The sequence below is a fragment of the Myotis myotis genome, unplaced genomic scaffold (assembly GCF_014108235.1).
Source record: "Myotis myotis isolate mMyoMyo1 unplaced genomic scaffold, mMyoMyo1.p scaffold_m19_p_12, whole genome shotgun sequence".
Classification (NCBI taxonomy): domain Eukaryota; kingdom Metazoa; phylum Chordata; class Mammalia; order Chiroptera; family Vespertilionidae; genus Myotis; species Myotis myotis.
In genome coordinates, this window is record NW_023416316.1 from 60,062,668 (window position 1) to 60,082,127 (window position 19,460).

The 19,460-nt window shown below is 38.2% G+C and overlaps 1 protein-coding gene across 6 annotated transcripts in view; it reads right to left on the reverse strand.

The window, feature by feature from the left end:
• Positions 1 to 19,460, reverse strand: part of MLLT3 (MLLT3 super elongation complex subunit) — a 259,467-nt gene that overhangs the window by 85,389 nt on the left and 154,618 nt on the right. For all 6 annotated transcript variants that reach the window (XM_036331265.1, XM_036331263.1, XM_036331264.1 and 3 more), the window contains one exon: positions 16,909 to 17,052. In XM_036331265.1, coding sequence (XP_036187158.1) covers positions 16,909 to 17,052 — 144 coding nt within the window. The remainder of the gene's footprint in view (positions 1 to 16,908; positions 17,053 to 19,460) is intronic.

Below are 19,460 nucleotides of genomic sequence, written 5' to 3' on the forward strand. Positions count from 1 at the left end.
TCTAACTATCTCTCTCCCTTCCTCTCGGTAAAAAATCAATAAAATATATTAAAAAAAAGAAAGTAAAAACACTACCAAATGGGCAAACTAGGAAAAGCTACCTGTGGGAAATACAACCAACAACGGAATCATATCTCCAGAACATGAAAAGACCCCCAACAAATAAATAGAAAAATAAGCAGAACACACGAACAAACATTTCAAGAAGAAACAAGAAAGGCCACTGAGGTGTATGTTCAGCCTCTTTACTATTAATCACTGAAATGCAAAATAAGATAATGATAAGATACTGTTTTATGCCTACTCAGTGGCACAGATGACTAGAAAGACAGCAATGGGATTTCTTTCTTTAGATTGCTGATTGAAGACTCTATAAAGTGTCACAGCCACCATATAAAATAATAAAAAAGCTAAATATGTGAATGCCCTATGAGTCAGCAATTACACTTTTAGATATATACCCTAAAGCTGCATTGTTCTAAATGTGGTCAGGGGACCAGCAACACTGGTATTATCTGAATGCTTATGAGGAATTGAGGTTTTTGAGCTCCATCCCAGACCTCCAGAATAAGAATCTGTGCAATGGGGCCCAGATTGAGAATCCTCACTATAAAATTGAGTGGTAGGTTTATGGTGATGGTTTTATAATCTACATATAAAATATATATAATTCTCATATATATCAATGATAACATAACAACATTTTTATTTTAGGAAACATTAACAATTCCCGATGACAGAACCTTACTGTCCAGTAAGAGAAATATACGTTGTGCTTCAATGGACACATTTATTAGCTGCTTTGAACTAAGTATAAACATCTTCTCATTTAACCCTACCAGACCGCTGTACCGATTTTTCGGTAATTTCCACACAAAGGTGGAATATTGGCGCTAGATGAAAGGTAGACCTATTTTCTACAATGTCTCCAAGTTCCATCTTATTCTAACCACTTGTTTGCATGTAACTAACATTTTTCTATATCATGTTGGTTATTTTATCTTTAATGCTCAGGAGCCCAGGTATAGGGGACAGTTAGGTTCAGCGCCTCAGGTCTGGTAGGATTAATTCTTTAAGAATTCTGTGAGGTAGGTTCTTAGCAAAGAACAGGCAATCAAAAATGTGTTGAGTGAATAAGTACTTGAATAATTTTATAATACAAAAGAGAAAGTGTGGTTATATGCTATGTATTGTGAGTTAAATGAACTAACATAGATGAGTCACTCTATTAGTAGAAAGGAGCTTATGATCTATTCTGTTTCTATATCCTATTACTTATTATGGAAAGTATAATGAAAAAAATCACTTTTTTTCTCTGGAAGTATTTCTGGTCAAAAGTGTAGAAACAGGAACAAATTACAGGGTGGAGTTAACTAAGATAACATTTCTATAGTATCAGAATTTGCATTCTGTGTTTTAGAAAAGCGGAGTTAGCGATATGCAAGGCACCAGCGACCTTCAAGGTGGGAGAAAAGCAGCTAGAGTAACAGGAGAAATTACCGAGGCTGAAAAAAAAAAAAAAATTGCAACACACTCAGTCTGTGCACTCTAATAAGAACTATAATTTTAAAGTGCAAAGTCAGAATTTTCTTCATTGAATAGATATTAACGTAAAGAAACCCACTTGGGGAAATGGCAGTCTTACACAATTATTCCCATCCTTCGCAAATTTGGTTCACCTTTGTGTCCTCCTAGCATCCAGAATAATGACCCACTCCTAAAAGATGCATTCTAAGTATTTGTCTCTGAGTGAATGTATACCCTTATTGAGTGGTTAGGGGAGATCAGGCAGGCAGGCAGGTGAGGGGTTAGGAGCCAGCGGTTCCAGATTGCGAGAGGGATGTCTGACTGCCGGTTTAGGCCACAGGGATCAGGCCTAAAACAGCAGTCAGACATCTCCCAAGGGGTCCCAGATAGGAGAGAGTGCAGGCCGGAGTGAGTGACACACACACCCCTGTGCATGAATTTTGTACACCAGGCCACTAGTAATAAATACAAGAATAAACTTAAGTTTGAGGAGGAATCAGATTTGTACATTTTCTCAAAGCACCACCCCATAAATTACTTACTATTTGCAAAGGAAATAAAAGTAACTTACAGCAGAGAAGCCTGGCAGACACCATCTGAATCAAGTGATCCAAGTAATATCACAGTAGTAATGAAATGGTACCATGGAAATTATGACCATATCAGTGGGTGCAATGAGAGCATCCCAGTACCACTTCTGTGATATTCCTGCCAGAGGCGCATAATCTGAATCTAGTCCTGAGGAAATATCATAAAAGACCCAAATTCAAGGCCATCTAGTAACTAACTGGCTTGAAATCATCAAAAATTTCAACTTCATGAAAGCAAGGAAAGATCAAGGAACATTTCCCAGTTGGAGGAGACTAAAGAGACATGACAACCAAATGCTACATATAATTCTAGACTGGATCCTTTTGGTACACAAATACAGGAGTTCAGTGGAACAATCTTCAAAATCTAAATGGGATGGAGGAGTAGAGCTGTGGTAATGCTCCAATGCTGATTCCTGACTTTGATGGTGGCATCAGGTTATATATATGTAAGCAAGTGTCCTTGCTTGCAAGAAATAAACACTAAGTATTTAGGGATGATGGGGCATCATGTTGGCAATTCAGTCTCAAATGGTTTCGGCAAGAAAAACTCTTTGTACGTACTTGCAACTTCTATACATGTTTGAGATCATTGCAAAACTTTTTAGAAATTATAAAGTAAATAAGAGAATTTTGAAGAGCCCTATGTGTCAATCTATGCATAATGGACTAAGGAACCTGGGAAAGGCATCAAAATCAAGAAGAATCCGCAGTCTGTTCAATTCACTCCACTTGTTTCTCTCTCCAAGGACCATATCACATTGAGCAAACATAAACTGCACCACATTCTTTTAAGAGGAGTCTACATACCCTTCCGAAAGGAGCCAAGGCTCCCTTAATACAAATTTAGACTTGTCAGCTAAATCATCGCTTTCTAATGTAAGGAGAGATAGTGGTTTGCTTTCGAAAATGTCAAATGAAGTTGCCGTTTTATACCACACACAAAAACAAAACAAAACACACACAACCTGAAATCCTAGTCCACCTCCTCTCAATTAAAACCAATTGTTTCTGTTGAAAATATAGACTATAAAGTTGTAATATAAATTCAAAGATGTAACTGCAAACAGCCTACCTATTACTTATTTGGAAAAATCTGCCCCACAGGGTAGGGACTGTTGCAGAAACAAGACAAGTTTGACCATCTGAGAGATTTACACAAATAACCAGCTTTCCAAAAGAGAAACGTTTTTTTTGTTTGTTTTTGGTTTCTTTGCCATCCTTGGACTCAGAGGCCTTCAGAGCCTGTTTGACGTGAGACGGGAGGGGGGCCCAATATGAACTTCGTGCCACCTCCCTCCCCCCCTCCCCCCGCCCTAATAGATGAGGATGCTTCCATGTGCTGCAGCTTTTTCTCCTAAAAGCACAGCAGGGCAGCCTAGGCTGCAGCTAGAAATGTCTCTGTTTTATTTTCTTTCACTTTCTTTTAGGAAATGAATCTGGGTTGTTTTAGACCTCTGAGAAGATAACAGTGTATGAATGAATTAGCTCCTGAAATTGACTGAGGGTAGAGTTTGGTAGAAAAGGAAACAAACAAACAAACAAACAAACAAACAAACAAACAGTATTACTTCATGGTATACCCAGCATCTGGCATTAAAGTGTGGCTCCTAGTAGTGTACTCAGATATTTTTAAAATACTTATACTTCCTCAGAATGAGGCGAGCATTAAGCTAAAACAAACACACAAAAGAAAAACCACGAAGGAAATTTTTATTTTTGTTTTATTAAACATCTAGAGCCTTCTGGGCAGGAGGTGGGAGGAATACAGGTTGGTACATGAAACCTAGAAATAGAACAAGACTTAGGAAGGTCTTCTCCCACTTGATTTTCAGAATCAGGAGACATCAGTTTGTTCGGGGAATATCAATCTATGAAGCAAGAAACAAAAGGATAAAAATCTGCCAGAAGTCTTAGAGGACTTGAAAAGCATCTTGGATTTTCTGAGCTGTCTTACCTGTCCTAGATTAAAATACTCTGAACCAGTTTTAAGTTATGTATCCTGATTTGGGGGAGAGTAGAGAGTCAGAGACTGGAAGAGAAAGAGAGAAGAGAGAGGGAGAGAGGGAGAAGCAGAGGCCGGAGGGAGGGAGAGTGAGAGAGGGAGAGAGGGAGAGAGGGGGGGAGAGAGAGAATGGATTAATCAAAGCAGCTTCTTCAAAGAAGAGGTGGCAAGCCAGCCTCCGTAAGCTGATTCTAATAAAGTGTATTACCATCCAACTTTCCAACCCTGAGGAGAAAATCTTTTAATATCTAAGCACTAAAAGAATCACTGCTACCCCATGATTTATTTGCATTTCTACTTTCAAAACCTGGTAGATTACAAAGCTATTTGTTGGCTTTATTACAGTCTTTTGCATATGCTGTTAATGCCAAGAAAAACCACTTCTAAAGTCATGTATACCCTTGCTAGTCTGATGGGGGCGGGGGGAATGACTACAAAAAGTATGCTTGCCTCTAATTTACAGAAAATGAAAACGTAACCAATCCCCACAGATAGGTTGATGCCGGCTTAAGAAAGTTTGGGTGGTGAGGGAGTGGGTTCTTAATTATCATTTTCTCCACACAAGTTGGATTTTCAGAAGCAAGAGAAATACAGAGACCTTCTGTCTATGAAGCAAAAAACAAAAGGAGAAAGGCTGCTGCCAGCAACAAGCAAGCTGCTCCACTCAGCCATTTGTCCAGCTGTCTTCAGGAAGGGGACTCATGCAAGGTTACTGTAGTGGTCGGTCCTAAGGCAACTAAGAGAAATGACCCTGAGGGTTTGTTTTATTTCTAATTCCTGCCCCTTTTAATTGCATTTTCAGAAGAACACTAATGTTACTCTAAGTTACTACGTTATTGCAAAAAGAATATGCAAGAACACTGAACAAAAACCCTGACCCATGATCCCTTGCTTGACTCATCATTTCAGTATTTGATGCCTTAGTTTACTCATCTGTAGAATGGGGTGCTTGGACTATTACATCAAAGAATCACTTCAGCTATAAAACGGTTTATATATGTATGTTTTATTTTATAAATGAGGAAACAACCAATAGAGATGAATCATTTGCCCGAAGTTACACAGCTACTAAGTGCCAGTGTCAGCACCTGGGGGGGAAAAGGTCTGTTTCATAAAAGAGTCTGTCCTTTTAACTGCTGTGCTACATATGCTCTCTTCACGAAAAGGAGTCAGGATAGGTATTCAGAAAGCCAAGCAGAGAGAAAGCTTCTACGTATCTCAACAATTCACAGAGGTTTTATCACTACCTTCAAGGCTAATTCGTCAAGTGCAGCTTTATTTTTGTGCCTGTGAGGCACTCACCATGTACTGCTTGCTCTGCAGTGCAGAGGCACATACATCCCTAACCTCAATGTATTTTCCTTTTTTAAAAAAAAAAAAAAGTAAATCCGAATAAAGATTGAAGTATAACATTTTTAATCAAAAAGAGAAAGAACTGAAGGTAAAACTGGCAGTATGTGCACAAACCACAAAAATCCCTTTGGGAGAAGAATAAAAAAGCACAAGAATGGGGTCAGATCTGATGATCACAAGGCAGCATGTGGATGAAGGAGAGAAGCTCAAGAAATCTGACCCTGGGAGAGGAGCATGATGATCAGAAGAAACAAATGATTGTCTGACCACTATGCTGTACACCTGAAACTAACACAAAATAATACTGAATGTAAGTTGTAATTGAAAAAAAGTATAAATAAAAATCCTATATAATAAAAGGCTAATATGCAAATCGACTGAACAGTGGAACTACCGGTCACTATGACGCGCACTGACCACCAGGGGGCAGATGCTCAACACAGGAGCAGTCCCCTGGTGGTCACTGCACTCCCACAGGGGGAGTGCCACTCAGCCAGAAGCTCTCTCACCCCCACAACAGCACTAAGATACCCCTTGGGGGATGTCTGCCTGGCGGCTTAGGTACAGGCGGGGCTGAGGGACTCCCCCCAACCCAATGCATGAATGTCATGCACCAGGCCTTTTGTAATAAAATAAAAAGAAAGAAAAAAAGAATAGAAACAAATCTAGGAAAAAATAAACTATAGACAGGGCATTAAAGAAATAAGACTCAACAAAATCAAGTTTCAGAACTAACTCTGGGACCTCTGTGAAGAGTCAGAGCAGATAAAGTGGATCTTAAGACTGGAAAATAGTTAAAGGCATTCTTATTCGTGGTGACTGTTGGGACCTAGAATATCCCTGATCTGGAGTTAATTGATGCTCTCCACCAGCAGGCAGAGCTCAAAATTATCAGAAATGGAAATTCTACTTTAGTTCATCTTTACTTAAAAACAAATAATAAATCACTCCTCATCGCATGATTCCCGATCGCAAGGGCTACATTATTCAACTGGTCTTCCAGTTTCTGTGACCATGTCCTTCCAAAGGGTTAGTGTGGTCTCACAGTCACTGACATTTGAAGCACAGCAGTCTTATCCAAAGTCCTCTTGCTCCCCGTGCTTACACCAGACCTCTACAGATATCTATGGATGTTGGATAATAGTGTCATAAGCCAGAAACACAAAGCAGAGTGGCAGAGCAAGAGGCCAGTCTAGCCCTTGGAAAGGACATGGCTATTTCAAACTGGCACCATCTGAGAACAAATTTTCAGGAAATTTTTACTCATCATTTCCCCAGGTTACTCCTGCCTAGACTATCTCAGACAAGAGAGCTGTGTTCTACATCAAAATCTCCTTTTTGTCTTAACCTACAAACAGGGCCACGACTGTGCATGGTTGTCCAGATTGTGCCCCGCCCAAGGATGCTTGGTCAACGGGATGAGAGCAAGCTGAAGTCCAGCAGTGCCACTCTAGCCGTGCTGTGTTCCCTGGGCTGAGCGTCACGAGGCAAGGAAAAGTGAAGGCATGTATTTCTAATTTTTCCAAAGACAAAATAGACACTATATATGTAAACTTCTGCAAATATAATCCAACCAAATCCATCCCTGAGTCACTAAGAGCTTGCATTAAGACTGAAACTCATGAAGTTAACAAGATTTTTATTATACTTCCATTTTTTTCTCTAACTGTGGTTGAGTGGACTAGTTTGTTTTATGGATAGGGCATTCTTATTTTACTCAATATTTCCATTAATGAAGTCTTTTTATATTTAACCATTTCACACTACTCATAGGCCTCCAATCTACCCTACAAGGGGAGGAGAGGAGAGAGTGACATTTACAAAATTTACAAGATCTATAAAAACAAGTTACAAAAAAGAATATAAGTTACAAAATCTACCCCTAAAATGATCTATATTAAAATATAAATTTTTTCAAATAAGAGATCTAATATGGCCCATACAGTGATATACACACAGACAAAAATTAGACCATCATACTTCTGTATTCAGAACCATTAAGAAATAATCTCAACTTTTCCATTTACAGTCTTTAGGCCTTAAGCCAGTAAGTTAATTTTGAAAATCTGGAAGCCATAAGGTGAAAATAATAGCACCACCACCAACAACAAAAAAAATAAAATAAAATAAAATAAAATAAAATAACACTTTACTTGTAACTTCCTAACTACCAAAATTTTCACATCAATACTCGGAAGTGTGAGTTTTTGAAGAACAAAAATCAAGGAACTCACAGAGTTTAAAACCCATTAATTTATATTTAATATATTAAGTAATAACATAAACATTTCATGGATCTTATCTATATAAACAATACAATGTAAAATACAGTGATTATATATTATTTGCTGACTGCTTAACTATGTACCAACATTTTATTTAATAATCTCAAGTTGGGGGAAAGGGATATTATGCTTATTTGAGATTTACACTGACCTAAAGCCCAGGGTGAACTAGCAGCAGATCCAAGAACTGAATCAGTGCCTTCCCACATCCAATCAAACCTTCTTTCTATCACACAATGGCCATGTCCCTTGTGGGGATCATTAGAGTAAACCACCTACCATTTACCCTCACGCCTCAAAAATTAAACACAAATATCTATTTCAAGAGTCTCAGACATTTTTAAGCTGCAACCTTCAGATCCTTATCACTGTCAGATTTTCTTATAATTTGTGGAAGAAAAATTCAGAAAATAAAAATGTTATTCATAGCTTCCCTCTTCCTTCTCTACCCACTACCCCCAGATTGTTTTTATTTAATGTTATAGATGATGAACCAACCAAAATATCCAATGGGGATAGTCAAAATAGATGGCTGCTCTTCTTTACATCCTAGCGTAAGGGAACAGGCTCAGATTAGATAGACTTCAGCTTTGAAGCAAGTGCAGAATGAACTACCTGAGCCCAGAAGGGAGAAGGAATCTTGACCAACAGTTTTCCATTCTAGGAACACTGACCTGCCTCGTTTCTTTTTCATTCAGCCATCGCTCAATCGATGCAGTAAGGGGATTTGAGCTTTGCACCGAGTGAAGAGGGTGCTCCTGTCATTCTCCTTGTCACTGAAAAGGTACTAGGTAGCTGAGAAGGCAGGAAAACTGTTCTATAACACACACAGTTTTTGGTGCAGGTTTTCAAAAGTCTGTAACTATCCCGTGATCACCTTATGTGACTGACTCTCAGAAGACATTAAACCATAACATGCTAAGTGACATAACCTTCTACTCCCATGACCAGGCTTTCCCTAAAAATGTACAAGGTCAATGTCACATTCGGAGTTAAGGCTCACAACGCTGACAACCCATTTACCATATATATGTACATTCTACTTTCATGATTTAATTTGGGGAGAGAACCAAAGATACAGAAGGGAGAAAATACCAAGTATGACAGAAAATGAACCTCAACCCCGAGAAACCACCAAGCAAATGAGGCGGCCTGCTTGATCTTACGGTTATTCAAATAAATCACCTTTTATTATAAGTGCCGGTGAAAAAACAGCAACATCCTTTTATTTTTTTGAGGCAGAAGTTCACAAGATGACAGCTTTCAGAAAATAACGAAAAAGCATACGTGTTCCAAAACAAATATCCAAAAATTCGATGAAGCTGTCCAGTAACCGCCACTAAAAGAATATTTTATTATCTTTTGAGTCATTTTAAAAATAAGCAGCCTGTTGAGATGAGTTTGCCACAAAAGCCACTTATATATTTAGAAGCCAAAGTCTTGACAAATCAGTTCCTAAGAAAATAATTTGTGACAGGTTGAAGAAAGCTGGAAAACACAGACCTTGGTTAAAGAGGCTTCCGTATCTTTTTGTAACCTCTCCAAATGGAAATATGTGGGAAGACTACCCATAAACTTATGTTGAAACTGAACCACTTAGAGCATTTCCAATTTAAAATACATTAAAATGTGGTCTTTGAAAGGAAATGAAAATGGCTTTTAAACATATGAAAAGATGCTCATTATAATTCATAAATAAAAAGTGAATTAAAAATGAGATATCATTTTCACTCATCAGATTGGGAGAAATTTTTTCATAGGATCACTGTGTGGAGAAGTAAGTATTCTCTCACATTGTTGTTGCAAGCGCAGAGTAGTATAACTTTTTTGGCAGGCAATTTGTAAATGTCTATCAAAATTTAAATTCCACTTCGCCTTGGAGTCATGATTTTACTCCTAGGAATGTATCCTACGGATACACTCATCCATGTACACAAAAGGTTATACAATATAGCTTCTTTGGTGGCCTGAAGGAAGACTCACCACACTGTCTATTATTTTGTATTGTGTGTGCATTTACCTATTCAAAAACATTCAAGTTTTCGGGGGAGAAAATGTGATCTGTTCCGTTTATAAATTAGAAGCGTTCAAAAACTCCCTTATAAAAGGAAATAGTAAACAACCATACACAAGATGCATTCCAGAACCCTGCAATAAAATGCTATGTTCCGATGGCTTGACACAGCGGTATTAGTGAAAACTCCTTATCATAAGACGCCTTCGGCCCTTTAATAACCAAAGCACCTTGTTGGGGGACCACTGTGGACTTGAATTCCTCTTTACAATAAGCAGAGTTTCAGAAAAATTCCAGTGTATTCCTTGCAAAAACACATTACATATAAATGCAACTGTCACTCTGAAAAACAGGACTGCATTATGCTGCAGACTTCACACACACTGTAAGCACACTCCCATGTCTCCTCCAGCAAATCGTGCCAAATGGGCGTCTGCAATGTCCTATTGAAACAGGTGGTGTCTGAGCGGCATTGGATTTCTGCCTATAGAAACCCTAGTTTTAACAACTGCTGTGGTTAGTTTTAATTTTCAGTCCTCAAAATTAACTGCTTGCCAGTGATTCAGAAATAGACTGAACAACATGTTTAGACTTTGCCTTGTTTAATTGAGGGGGAAAAAGAAAGAAAAAAAATGGGGGGGAGGCACCAACACCCTACCACTATTCCATAAAGAAAAACAGAAGCAAAGCAGACCACTTGATTTTTAGGTCAAAAAAAATGGAGCGGCTGTAAAATAAACTCAGTTCCCCCAAGATGCTTGCCCCCTTTGTGCCATATTTTTTTCAAATTTGTTTTTTATTGATTTCAGAGAGGAAGGGAGAGGGAGTGAGAGATATAGAAACCTCCATGATGAGAATCATTAATTGGCTGCATGCCACCTACTAGGGATCAAGCTTGCAACCGCCCTTGATGGGAATAGAACCTGGGACCCTTCAGTCCCTAGTCTGACACTCTATCCACTGAGCCAAACCCACTAGGGCGCCCATTTGTACTTTTTTCATAGAAACACCACCTTGCTGAACATACTACTTCTTCTAATGGCTTTAAGAAGCCTTAAATTTGTTAGAAATTTAGAATTAAGAAAGACGCCAGAGGCGCGCGTGTGTGTGTGTGTTTGTGTGCGCATGTGCACGCATGCGCACACCCATGTAAATTTTTTTTAAGAGGTAGAAACATCGCTTTGTGCTCCACCTATTCATGCATGCATTAGTTGGTTCTTGTATGTGCCCTGACCTTGGATTGAACACTCTAACCAACTGAGCACCACGGCCTAGTCTTTAAGCCTAAAAGAGATCCATCGATGTGCTGGTCACACTAACTGGTGGTAACCATGTTTTCCTGTGAATATATCTACAGTAGCTTACACTAAAAAATGAACCTTTTTCACTGTGCCTTTACTTTGTGAAATGAAAGTGCGTAAAGACTGGGTGATTGTCTGGCCCAGTCATCAAAGGAAAAGGAGCCAAGGAACAGGGTATCTACTACGTGTCACACGCCATGGTTGCACATTCCCAACAAGGAGAAGACTACCTCGTCCATTTCACAGATGGTACATTTCTTCACCTAGAAATCGATAAAAAATAATTTTTTACTCATCTGCTGATTTCAAAACTTTTCCAATTTTATCACACTCCCTGCCAACGGGAAACCCAGAGAGGTGAAGTCAGTATAATGACAAGTTTTAGTTAGATGACATACACTTACCTATATCTTTACTTTGCCAACACCCACCCCTCCCCCCGAAAGAAACTCATCCTCTTACAATCGAATGTAACAGTTGTCAAACCCTTCTGCAGTTTTTCAGTAGGACTGAGTTTCAGTTACTAAGAAGATAGGTGGTGGTGTGTGTGTGGGGGGGAGGGGGGGTCTATTGTGATCATAAAACCTTTTTGAAAAATCCTGATATCCTGCGGAATATATTTGAAATTCACTCAAAAAGCATTCTCAGTTCATCTTTTAATAAACAAATAGAAATCTCTCAGTGGAATTGAGAGGTTCTCTACTTAATCCTTTTGGTTAAAATTCTAGAACAGATTATATCAAATCTTGCCCTCAAAAATATATGGCTCACTGTCCTCTACCCCTCCTATTAACCAAAAAATAAGGTCTCAAAATAAAGGCAGTCTCCCCCCGGAAGGTCTCAGGTTGTTCTTTTCCGTTTCCTGACCCCTACTTTCTGTCTTTTTTCTTGCTTACGGCTTGATAGGAGCTCAGTCCTAAACCAAAGCTACATCTTCCCTGGCAAGCTCCAATGAGGTCTCTCATTTAGAGAAACTACCTTCAGGGTTTTGTAAGAGAAATCATTCTGCATTTCAATATCCTCAGAAAATAGTGCTTAAATTCACATGTGCCCTTCCCGCAGACCTTCTTTCGTTTGAAGCAACGATATCCTTAATATTAGGGAGTTAACAGAAGAAAACAGGATACATTTCTTCCATGGAAGAAGTACACCAAGATTTTTCTCTGAGACGCTTTAGAAAAAGTTGCAACATTTTTTAAAAATTCAGTGAAAAGAAGGGAATGTTATTGACCACCCCACCCCCCAAAAAAGGTTGCCATTTACCTACAGGTTTATAGATTATGAACTAGAAAAAAATCTGCAATTTTTCAAGATTCTTCTGACAAAAAAGTTCTTTGGAATCATTTTTTTCTAAGAGCTGAAAATTTTTTCTAAGAGGATTCCAGCTCTATAAACAACCCTTCTGATCTCTTGAAAAGCCAACATTTAATAGTGCTATGTATTTTTGGTTTATAAGAAAAAAGTTCAAGAGAAAAAGCCATAACCAAAAGAGTAAGTCTACTGTATTTGTGCCTCGAGCTGTACATAATAATTTCACAAAACGCGTAAGAAAGGATTAATATTTTTCATTAAAGGTAGAATATATACATATCTGTGCATAGATTCAATGGTTAGGTATGAGAAACACAGCCTGTCCCTCCACTTTCTCACCCCAAAACCCAGTGCGGAAAAAGGCTTATCTGAAGAGATACAGCCATGAAGCAAGATTTCTGATAGATACCAAAATCAAAGGCAGAAAAAGCAAAAATAAACAAGTAGAATTACATCAAACTAAAAAGCTTCTGTACAGCAAAGGAAATCATCAACAAAATAGAAAGGCAAACTATGAAATGAGAGAAAATATTTGCAAGTCAAATAACTGATAAGAGATTAATATCCAAGATATATAAAGAATTCATGTAACTCAAGAGCAAAAAAGCCCACAACCCAATCTGATTTTAAAATGGACAGAGGAACTGAATAGACATTTTTTGAAAGAAGACATACAGATAGCCTACAGGTAGAGCAACATTACTAATTATCAGAGAAAGGCAAATCAAAACCACAATAAGATATCACCTTACACCTGTTAGAATGGCTATTATCAAAAAGATAGTAAGGGGTCCTGAGGATGCAGAGAAAAGGGAACCCTTGGATGTTGTCGGTGGGGTTGCATCCTGGTGCAGACACTATGGGAAATAGTTTTCCTTAAAAAATTAAAATAGAGCTACAATATGACCCAGCAATCCCACTTCTGGGTATATATCCAAAGGAAATAAAAGCAGGACATCAAAGAAATATGTGCCTCTGTGTTCATTGCAGTATTGTTTACCCAAGATATGGAAATAACCCGCATGTCCATCAAGAGATGAATAGATAAAGATGTGTGTGGGAAGGTGGTGAGTCAATGTAAATATTAAATATTATTCAGCCATGAGAAAAAGGGCATCCAGCTATTTGGGACAACATAGATATCACTTATATTTGGAATTTTTTAAAAAAGCTGAACTCATAGAAACAGAGACTAGAACCAGGGGATAGAGGAAGAGGGGAGGGGAAGTGCAGTTTTAGATGATTAAGTTCTGGGAATCTAATGTACTGCATGGAGATTATAATTTATACTACTGAATTACATACTTGAACTTTGCTAAGAGAATATATCTTAAATATTCTCGCCACAAAAAAAGAAATAGAAATTGTGTGACATGATGGAGGTGTTAGCTAATGCTACGGTGATAATTATTTTGTAATATATAAATGTATCAAATCAACACACTGCATACCTTAAACTTACACAATGTTATGCATCAATTATCCTATATAATAAAGAGCTAATATGCTAATTAGACCAGACAGCGAATGACCTTCCAGAATAATCAGTGGGTGGGGGGCGGGGCCGTGGGGCTGCGAGGCAGCTGGGGCTGCGAGGGCCTACTCATGCATGAATTTCGCGCATCGGGCCTCTAGTACCTTAATAAATCTGAAAAATATTTCTAATAGAATCAAAATGGTTCAGTGACACAATTATAGGCTTTATTAGTACTAAGACGATGATAACTATTTAAATATCCAATAAAAATAATATAAGTTAGCCAAAAATCTAGGTAAGACAAAAAATGTTTGTCTCACATTTCCCTAAAAGACTAAATAAAATAAAAAGAATCTATGTAATTACTTTCATTTCAAATGAATTTTTAAATGTTAATTTTACCATAAAATTCACTGGAATCAGTCCCTTAAAGAATCTGTCAAATAACTGGTGTGCCTGAATATTTCACATTTCCGCTTATATGTTATAGTTGTCAAGACATAATCTAAGTCTAATGGGAAAAAACTCTGCAGGCTTCAAACAGCACTTAAAGAAACACAAAGAAGGAAAGTTGGAAGCCAAGGAAGATAATTCTGAGATAAAGGCTGAGTAGAGTGAAAGACAGAAATCTACTAGAGACCTTATCAGGAGGCAGTGCTACACTCCGCTGCATTATCAATGACCTGTAACCTCTTCTCCAGCTCACAAGCAACCCTTGAGTACTCTGGGACTAAGTGGTTGTTTTAAAAAGTTCTTGTGTCATGTTTACTTTTTCCTACGACCCTTATCAGAAGCCTGATGTACTCAAGCTCCTTAATTCACATGCTCCAATTACCTACCTAACAGCATACCCAAGAGGAATAATCAGAAGCATAAAATGCCACCCTCATAAAAAGAAAAATGAGAACTAGGATTTAAAATGAACCAGTTCATGCCCTGGCTGGTTTGGTTCAGTGGATAAAGCATTGGACTGGGGACGGGAGGGTCCTGGGCTCGATTCCAGTCAAGGGCACACGCTCCGGGTGTGGGCTCGATCCCCAGTGGGGGGCGTGCAGGAGGCAGCCGATCGGTGATACTCTCTCATCATTGATGTTTCTATCTCTCTCCCTCTCCCTTCCTCTCTGAAATCAATAAAAATATATTAAAAAAATAAAATGAACCAGTTCATTTTTAAGGGCATAGACATAGATAAATGGCATCAACACTGTGCTCTTGGTAACTATAAAAAGAATATATAATAGAGTTGATTTTTTTATTTTAAAAAGGGCACCATTTCGTTAATAAATAGATATAAGTCCTTAACTTTAAAATGAGTTATCTCCTATACAAGTAATAACTAGGGCCAACCTTGCTTAGCTTCTGAGATTAGATGAGACTGGGCATGTACATGAGGGGTCAAAATATATAGTGACGGAAGAAGATATGACTTTGGGTGGTGGGTACACAATGCAATATACAGATGATATATCGTAGAATTACACACTAGAAACCTATAGAATCTTATTAACCAATGTCACCCCAATAAATTTAATTTTAAAAAAATTAAATGAATTGTATTACCAAAGGCCATTTCTTCATGGAGCTACATTTCCACATAAAATACTGTAAGTGGTGATTCATTTCCAAAGCTACTGACATAGTACAGTGCTGACTGAATTTTGGTAAAAGTACTTGCAATGCCTTAAATGCTTATTAGTAGTTCAAGTGAAAGTATAGGAGCTTGGCGAAACAGAACTCCAAAAAATGGATGTCAGGGATTCCATATAATCCAGAATGTTCACACAACTATAATGATGGGTGATTTTCTTAAGAGAGGGTCTACAGCTTGCCTGAAGCTCTCGAAGTGGATGTCCATAACCTCACAAGGGGAGGAACTTCTGTGTTATATAAAACCCAACTCTTTCCCACAAAGCCCTCAGGTAGATGATACCAGTGAAATGAGGCATCTCGAGGAGTTATGGTCTACACATGTTCACATACAACGGTAATTTCATAGTGCAAAACTATCAAAAACCTTCCGGAAAAACAAAGTGGATGAAATCCTAGACCAGTGGTTCTCAACCTTCCTAAGGCCATGACCGTTTAATACAGTTCCTCATGTTGTGGTGACCCCCAATTTCATTGTTACAAATTGAACATAATTAAAGCATAGTGATTAATCACAAAACAATATGTAATTATATATATATGTTTTCCAATGGTCTTAGGCGACCCCTGTGAAAGGGTCGTTCGACCCCCAAAGGGGTCGCGACCCACAGTTGAGAACCACAGTCCTAGGGTAAAGAACACATTTCAACATTTTACGGGATCTGAACTGCCAACATAAGATGACACAGGAAGTTCATCTGAACGAGAGACTGGTGATCCCAATGGTACCCATTGTAAAGTAGATTTTGACCAGTCAATAGTGTTTGTCTGCTGACTTACCCGCAAGCAAATATGTCATAATGTTTATATTTGTAAGAAGTCACTTAAAATATTTTTCTTGTCCTAGACAAATCACATGGATAAAAATTTACCACACTTTTGTTACTATTATCTTTAAAAGGAAAATGCATCTTTTATGTATATATAATTCAAGCAAATAATAATGCGTATTTAAATATTAAGCCAAACATGTAATACAAACGAGTATACCCTTTTTTATTAATTTTGATCATGAATTTTTGGACAATAACTCCCTTTTACTAGTATATAATTTTTAATGTGAATTTCAACTTTACCCAAAAGTTTCTATAAAGTAATATAATGAAATTCAGATACTGTTCTTTTCTTAATTGAGGATAGTTTATTGATTTCGACTTTTTCTTTCAATAAATTTGAATTGCACAGACTATAAGGCTATTCTAATCAACAATGCAAATTCATATTCATACCTACTTAAAATGTTATTGTTTACTTACCTTTTTATCTCAAACCATGAGTCCACAGCTAAGCCATATGTCACTTCATCTCTTTTACCTCTCTCAAAACATGATTATACTTCTTAACACACTAGCAACTAGTTTTTTATTGGAAAGCTTTTCACAAGACAATGCCACTCACCCCTCCTGCCTTCAGCAACTTTCTTCTAAAGTCTTCTGTGGGGTTGTTGAAAGTCAGCTTTTCACAGCGGAGGTGGTTCACTGGCGGGTGGCCTTCAAGATGCAGGAATAGGTCATAATCAAAGCGGACTTTCTTAGGTTCTTCCTAGAGGTTGAAAAAAATTAAGAAAAGAGTTAGACATAAATAGAAATTTAGAAAGCAAAGATTAACTCCTCGTAAGAAACAGAAAAGATGTCTAACAGCTATAATGTCAAAGAAATATGGGAGGAAAAATTACCATGAAATTATCAACAAAGCAAAAGAGAAATATCAAATAAATTAGTTTCTTATGTTAGGGGAAAACCAAAAAGAATAAACTCATCATCTTTCCTATAAGCTTTCAAGTGGGATGACACCACCAACACAGCCTAGAAACACTAAGACACCCCTGAAGCCACTCCTTCCCATTCCCACTCTACCTTTCCACTCCCACCATCACCCCCCACCATTGTCTCTCGCAAATATTTCTTGAATAAGCCCTCTAAATCATACCGTGTGGACCCTGAGAAAGAAGATACTTACTAAGAAGGGCTCTGGATGGCTAACTGGGCTCAAATTTTAAAAAAACAATCTAGTAGCCATTTCTACACAGGGGCCTCTCACACAACTGCACTTCCAGAAGAAGCCTGCACTGAACTGCCTGCCTGCACTGTGTTTCAGCCCCTGAGCCAGCCCTTATAAAGGAGTGCCGGAATCCTATTTCAACCAATAGGACTGAGGCTTTCCCCACCCTTTTGAAGCTGCACAGCTATAGTCCCATCAACATCTTCCCTGACCAATCAGAGCAGCTCCATTCTGACCCAGCAGGAAAGTGCCTTTTGGGTCAATTGAAGGCAAGGGCTCGGGGTCCTCATTTGCATGAAGACAGATCAATCAGGGACCAGGAACCAGGACTTCTGTCTATATAAGTCAGGTCCTTATGACTATGGGAGTGTACCTTCCCTTTCCACCAAAGATTGAAGCCTGTGTTTCCCTGGCTGAGCTAAACACGGAAGATGTCTCCTAGAAGCAAAGTGGAGCAGACCAGCACAGGCCAGAGCAGACTGCTACAGAATGGAGCAGGCCGGAGCAGTGCAAAGCAGACCAGCAGGGAGCGGAGCATAGCTGTCCAGGGGAGGATGGTCCCGGCCCCCCCAGGGCTGCCTCACAGTCATGCTGTTTTCCCAGCTGTGCTGTATCACTATCGAGCTGTTTTGCACTGAATACAGTTTCCTGCTTCACTACACCACAAACTGGGGATTCCTGTTGGTATTGAATTGGTGCCAGTGACCATCAGTTGCCACTGTCAACCTCTAGTACTCACTGCCCTAACTACTACAAACTCCTGTCTCTAGTAGGTCTTCGTGCTTTAGGGTTATTTTCAATTTCTCATTCATTCAGGCCTCAAAATTATCGACAGGGTGGGGCTAAAGTAGGTTTAAAGATGTTCATAAATTTCTATGGTCAACTATAAACCTACTTTTTGCCACACCCTACATATTAAACAAAAACTTATCCATTTTTACTACTTGATTAAAATGTCAACAGCTTCCAATTGCCACTAGGACAAAAATTTAACCTCACATGAATGTCATATAAGGGCTTTCATAATCTGGGTCTTGGGTCCATTTTCCTGAATGAGAAGAACAAAACAGCATCATATCCAAGGGAACACAATAATAAGAATTTCATGATACTGAAGTTCTACTCCTGAGCCATTAGTTTAGTTGGCTAAACATTTAAACCTCTCTACGCACTGATCCTTTAGCATCCATGGGGAAATAAAGACTGTGGATAATAATAACAGTAACTAATAGAAACTTTAACATTTATTTCATGTGGACCAGTGGTGAGTTGTTTTAAAGATTAAGAAATTAAAGCACTTAGAATTTGTTATATTACTTTATATAAAAATCCCTGTGCATTACAGATATTAACCATCCCATGAAATGTTACAATTTTTTTTGTTTGCTATCAGCTTTGCCTTTTCTGTGTTTTTTTTTATAGCAACTGTTTTTTAATAATAGCTTTATTGAGAATAATTCACAAACCATAAAATACACCCTTCTAAAGTGTACAATTTAGTGGCGTTTAGTATATAGAGTTATGAAACTATCACCACCATCTAATTTCAGAACATTTCCTCACTCCAGAAATACACTTAAAACACATTAGTAGTCATTTCCCATTCCCCCAGGTACCACTAATCTACTTCCGTTTTTATGGAGTTGTCTATTTTGGACATTTCATGAACATACATAAAATAAACACACAATATATAATTTTTGTGACTGATTTCTTGCAGTTAGCATGATGTTTTCAGAGCTCATCTATGTTGTAATGTGTAATATGTACTTAGTTCCTTTTATGGCTAAATAATATTCAGTTGAATGGTACATCAGCTTTTTTTTATCCACTTATTGGTGGATAGACACGTGGGCTGTTACGACTTTTTGACTGCTATGAAAAATGCCTTAATGAGCATTTGTGTGCAAGTCTTTATGTGAACCTGTGTTTCCATTTCTTTTGAGTAT